At 44.9% G+C, this 6219-nt stretch overlaps 1 protein-coding gene across 1 annotated transcript; it reads right to left on the reverse strand.

Annotated features, from left to right (window-relative positions):
- Positions 1 to 701: 701 nt before the first annotated feature.
- On the reverse strand, positions 702 to 2732 carry LOC125507052. The gene has a single exon (XM_048671749.1). It carries the CDS (start codon positions 2655 to 2657, stop codon positions 1668 to 1670), a length of 990 nt encoding a protein of 329 aa, XP_048527706.1. The 5' UTR covers positions 2658 to 2732; the 3' UTR covers positions 702 to 1667.
- Between the last annotated feature and the right edge of the window lie 3487 nt (positions 2733 to 6219).

Raw genomic sequence — 6219 nt, forward strand, 5'->3', positions numbered from 1 at the left:
TTTGTGCGGCTTCAAGATGCAGAGAAACGATTGTTGCAGAGGCAGCATGCTGTTTCCAGGAAAGCTGGTTTCAGTTCAGAGTTCATCGCGATCTTGCAGACGAGATATCTGAAACCCAACAACTGACATTCGCCAAAAAAGAAAAAGAAAAACCCAACTACTGACAGACATGATCTTACACTCAGAATCCATAGGATCGATGATGCTACACTGAAGAATATGTAGCCGACAGACACAGACCTCAGCACGCTGATTGTTTGTCAGTTACCAAGAAGATGACGACGACATTTTCTCACCAACAACCTGAACCTGAACGACGATATCTCTGTCTGTCTGTCATGGTGTGGTTGGTGTTACCACCACGGAAAACACCCACATTTGGTGTGGATGCAAATGCTATTATCGGTTGATTGATCGTAATGCACGCATCGCCTAATGAAAGCAAGAAAAACGAGAGACCAATCAACTCAGGTAGTATGATGATGTGAGCTGAATACCTGACGCCGACAGCATTTCAGTTTAATTCCATTACGTTTCATCTCATATCATGGATAAAATTCTTCCATTTGATGTTCCTTGTGACTTGTCAACTGTGATGCCTTATTAGAGAATAAGAGCTGACATGTCGTTATTAACAGAGAAACATGTCTTCTCGCAAAAAAATAAACAGAGAAACATGTCTTGTACTCTTATCTTAAGTGTGACAAGCTTAATTACATACCATTATCTCTTACCTCAGCAATCATCTTACATATGGACATGACATCGCAAACACAAGTCAGTGCACCGTAATGTACATGAGAAAGATGATTGGTTGATGTTCATTCTGTGGTTCAAGTTGTTTTCCCCACAATTAATCTGTGGAACTAACTGAAGATGCAGAATTAAAAGCAAGTGTTGCAGAGGCGAGGCTGATTGCAGCTTGCTGTTTCCAGGAAAGTTGTTTGGTAGTTCATCACGATCTTGCAGACGAAATGCCTGAAACCCAACCACTGACAGGCATGATCTACATACTTGTACCTCAGAATCACAAGGACCCTCCTTTATCACCAAGAACTTGTAGCCGACAGGCACAGACCACAGCACGCGCATTGTTTATCAAGATGACGGACACATTTTCTCACCAAGAACTTGCTGAATCTGCTGCTGCTGTGTCTGTCGTGCTGTGGTTGGTGTTGCCACCACGCACATGGAAAACACCCAAATTTGTTTCCTCTCCTCTCCTCTCGGATGCAAATTATTGGTTGATCCGTCTGATGATATTTGCTAGTACAATTAATCACTCTGCTGCAGAAAAGACCAGTCCACTCAGATAGCATGATGATGTGGGCTCCCTCGAGGGTTGAATGCCTGACGCCGACAGAATTTCAGTTTAATTCCATTTCATCCCGTAGATACATCCATCCATCGACACCGTCGCGTCTGACTTGCGAGCTGTGGTCACGCGCTAACGGTTTTGCACGATCGCTGTCAGCCAAGAACTGTTTCAATCCAACATGCCGCGCTGCACACGGGAGAGAAATTCAGGCATGACAGCAGAATTTTACAAACGGTGGAAAAGCCGGATCAACATTCAGCATGTATGGATTTGTTCTTCTTCTTCTTCTGTCTCTGATTTTTTACAAACGGACGGTTTCGAGGGGATCGGATCTCTCTCACTCGGCGGGTTACTGGCGGCCTAAATTCGCTCGACGGCGCGCGCCGAAGAAGGCCACGCAGAGCACGGCCAGCGCCGTCGCCGGGAGCTTCCCGGCGGCGAGGCCCGCGAGGATGACCGGGACGAACGCCGCCAGGGGGAATCTGCCCCCTCGCCTTTCCATCTCCATCTTCATCTCCACCGACGATCCTGTGCTTGGTTCCGACGGCGTCTGCTCGGCCAAGGAAGGGGCTGGAATTACAAAGGCCTCGGTTCTAACTGGCTCCGGCTGCTCGACCTCGCCGTCGGTAGAGCATGAGGCATCCTTCGCCTTGGGCTTCTTCTGCAGCGTCTTGGAGATTATCTTCCTCAGCGACCTCCTCGGTTTCCTCTTGGGGGTGGCCGGATCTTCGCCGCCGGAGGGCCGAGGGGAGGGGGCCTCGCTGTTCCTGTCGGAATCGGAGCAGCTGGATGGCCCGGGCGCTTCTTCCGCCTCCCGGATCGGCGAGACGGGGGCGGGGCCGCGCGAATCGGGCAGCTCCGCCGGGCGCGAGGAGCGCCGACGCCGGCGGGAGGCCGACTCGATCCAGAGCAACGACAGCGAGGCGATGGTGAAGGCCGCGACGGTCCCCTCCCTCCACACGGCGAGGAGCGCGAGCGCCACGGCCCCGCCGAGCGCGAGGAGCTCCGGGCGGGGCCGGAAGAAGGCGGCGCCTTTGGGCGCGTCGAGCCGCCGCACCACCGGGGCCGAGGACTCCTCCACGACCACCGGCGAGAGCGGCCCGGGCGATGGCGGCAGCGAAGGAGTCTCCCCTACGTCCACCGGGGTCTCCGGCGGAGACGGGGGCAGCGCCAGGGCGGTGGGGCGGCGCGGCTTGCGGGGCTTCCTGAGGCGGCCATGGTTCTTGACGACGAGGTCGGCGAGGGAGGTGGGGAAGCCGGTCTGGACCGGGACGCGGGACGGCGAGCGGAGGGCGGCGAGCAGGCGGCCGAGGGAGGGGCGCTTGAGCGGGCCGGGCATCGCCGGCGGCGAGCATGCAGGAGAGGAGAGGACAGGAGGCGGCCGAGCTTCGGGAGTGTGAAGTGGGATGGTCTCTTTTGGGTTTCCCTTGGCTTTTATTGGGCGTCCTTGTTTCCTTTGGCTTTGGATTTCGTGAGCGATGAAAACAAGGAAACCGCCGCTAAGTGCAAACATTTACTACATACTCTAGTTTGAGTAGGATTACAAAATTATGTGTGGATTTTGTGTGCATTTGCTCTACAAAATTTTGTAGTTGTTGACAAACAAAATTATGCCCAAAAATCTTGTTCGCAAGTGTTCAAGAAAAAGAGTTGTCAATTTAGTTAAAACATCCCACTACAAATTGAGCATTAGATTTTTGAACACGTTAGGCTGATTTTCGCAAGAAACCTCATGGAATAGTACGAAACAAGAGCAAGTCTAACAATTTTTCGGCGAAAAAAGTGTCGGCGTTTATACCATAGTCACGTTGCTGATTACGTCACATTCGCTTCAATTAATTGATGCGGGATAAGATTAACAGGCCACACTTAAGAAATAAAAGGTTCCTTTCAACATTAATACAAGATAAGATACTAAGCCTATAATAAATGTTGAAAAAGATATGATGCATTGATCCTCATTTTTTCAGAAAAGGGGAGACCCCTGATTGATCTTCTATATAGCATGAAAAATTTGCCATAAATATATAAGACAGGCCATCCCTTGTCTATGAATTTCAAGATTTTTGAATTTGTGGGTTCACTAACGATAGTGCAGAACGAGTCAGTTTTTACTGTAATTTTTTTGCCTTAATTGGACATACAATGCATGTACTTCACAATATAATACTTGTGCAATCAAAGCACGAGCATTATCATATATATATATATATATATATATATATATATATATATATAGTGTTACTATTCATCACCCAGGCTGCAGAATAAGTTATTCTTCATCCGAGGTAATCTTACGATCATTTCATAATTAAATTACATTTCGAATTCAAATAGTTACATTCCTATTGATTCACTATGTAAAATTTGACATAAGAAAATAAAAATATAGGTCATAAGACAAGAAAATTTACAGTTTATGTGTATTTTAGACTATGTTTTTATGCTTGTAATTTTACATGACATAAAATATTTTTATGGCGATTATATATTTTCTTACGGTCCCTTTTTGCGTCGGAAATAAGACAAAACTTACGGAACGTAAAATTACGGTGCATTGATGGTAAAATAGAGGGGGTGAAGAATAACTATTCCTCATCCAGGGTGACGAATAACGCGATATATATATGAAATAGAAGCACATGTTTAAGGGAAACCAAGCGAATTGTTCACATCTCCCTCCTCACGTGATTGTGGGAATAGTATGTTTTCAGCCCCCTCACCGGCATCAATGTTGTTCTGCCCCATCTCCAGTGGTCCTATTGGACATGGATGTGTAGGAGACCCCACCCCCCGCTGATGAGGATGCACTCGTCCTTGCTTCAGGTAGTTTTAGTTTCTTGGTCGGGATGACGAAATGGAGGCATCCCTAGGTTAAAATAATGTGCGCTCTTTTGATCCTCTTAGATCTGGCTGGTGTTGGTCTCCGACGGGTCTGCTATAATTTGGTCGGCTTTTGTCTTCAGTTGATCCATCTTGATTCGGGTAGCCCTTGTTTTCGTTGATCTTTTTGGATGTATGGCCCTTTTGATTTATGCTTCTCATCGTTGACGACTATCGCTGTTTTTGTGTGCTGTTAGCCTTAGGATGACGACTTATTACAGCATGGTTTGCCCGGTTTTCATGAGGGAAGGACGATTATGACAGTGTCTTCGGCTTGCCCCAATGCTTATAGTTATTGCTAGATGGTTTATGGATTTGGTTATATATTTTTTTTAATTAAGGAGATCTTTGTGTGCCATCGATAAATATTGTTAATAAATCAAAGGCTTTTTTCAGGGAAAAATCATACAGGGTATCATGTGGCACGGTGTTTTTGTTGGAAAATTAATAATATGTTTTAAATGAAATCCTATATACCTAAATAGTTGATGTTCACTGTCTCTAATTCTCTCGATATGCGGCATTCAACTTTACCAAGTGTGCCACGTAGGCATCCATTAACACTATTATTCAGCCTCATGCAAACCACATATACTATGTTCGCACATAAGGTAAGGATCATGTCTACATTTAAAAAAATAATTGCTTTTGATTTAGATCATATTTTTCATTCAGAATTTAGCTGAAATCAAATTAATCATTAAATTCCCGCACAGGAAAATCACTTATAGTTCTAATAATAATATAATTGATTGATTCCCTGCTAATAATTGATTGTGCCATGGCGGGTCGTGGTCAGTGTTGGTTGGATGTCTGGGTTGACCAAGACTTGTCCCGTGGCCCAACCCAAGGGCACCAGCAGGCAGCAGGCATTGCATCCATTGTACAAAATCAATTCCGCGTGTTAGGTCATTCCTATATCATAGAAACACAAGATAAGATGGTCTAAAAAAATTGAATTTTTAGCAAGAGGAGGCGGAGTGAAACGAGTGAAACTCCTTCTCTAGAAAGGATCCATTCTTAACAACGAATGTCTTGCCTTCGGATCTGTGATAGAAGGTGTACCCAACAGTCTCCTTTGGGTATCCTATGAAGACACATTTCTCCGATTTGGGTTTGAGTTTATCAGGTTGAAGCTTTTTCACATAAGCATCGCAGCCCCAAACTTTCAGAAACGACAACTTTGGTTTCTTGCCAAACCATAGTTCATAAGGCGTCGTCTCAACGGATTTCGATGGTGCCCTATTTAACGTGAATGCAGCCGTCTCTAAAGCATAACCCCAAAACGATAGCGGTAAATCAGTAAGAGATATCATAGATCGCACCATATCTAGTAAAGTATGATTACGACGTTCGGACACACCATTACGCTGTGGTGTTCCGGGTGGCGTGAGTTGCGAAACTATTCCGCATTGTTTCAAATGTAGACCAAACTCGTAACTCAAATATTCTCCTCCACGATCAGATCGTAGAAACTTTATTTTCTTGTTACGATGATTTTCAACTTCACTCTGAAATTCTTTGAACTTTTCAAATGTTTCAGACTTATGTTTCATTAAGTAGATATACCCATATCTGCTTAAATCATCCGTGAAAGTGAGAAAATAACGATATCCGCCACGAGCCTCAACATTCATCGGACCACATACATCTGTATGTATGATTTCTAACAAATCTGTTGCTCTCTCCATAATACCGGAGAACGGCGTTTTAGTCATCTTGCCCATGAGGCACGGTTCGCAAGTACCAAGTGATTCATAATCAAGTGATTTCAAAAGTCTATCAGTATGGAGTTTCTTCATGCGCTTTATACAGATATGACCTAAACAGCAGTGCCACAAATAAGTTGCACTATCATTATCAACTCTGCATCTTTTGACTTCAACATTATGAATATATGTATCACTACTATCGAGATTCATCAAAAATAGACCACTCTTCAAGGGTGCATGATCATAAAAGATATTACTCATATAAATAGAACAACCATTATTCTCTGATTTAAATGAATAATCGTC

Source organism: Triticum urartu, chromosome 5, assembly GCF_003073215.2.
Source record: "Triticum urartu cultivar G1812 chromosome 5, Tu2.1, whole genome shotgun sequence".
Classification (NCBI taxonomy): Eukaryota; Viridiplantae; Streptophyta; class Magnoliopsida; order Poales; family Poaceae; genus Triticum; species Triticum urartu.

What these genes read in the sequence shown, in the direction of transcription:
- LOC125507052 (XM_048671749.1), bottom strand. Translation starts at nt 2,657, where the DNA reads ATGCCCGGCCCGCTCAAGCGCCCCTCCCTCGGCCGCCTGCTCGCCGCC.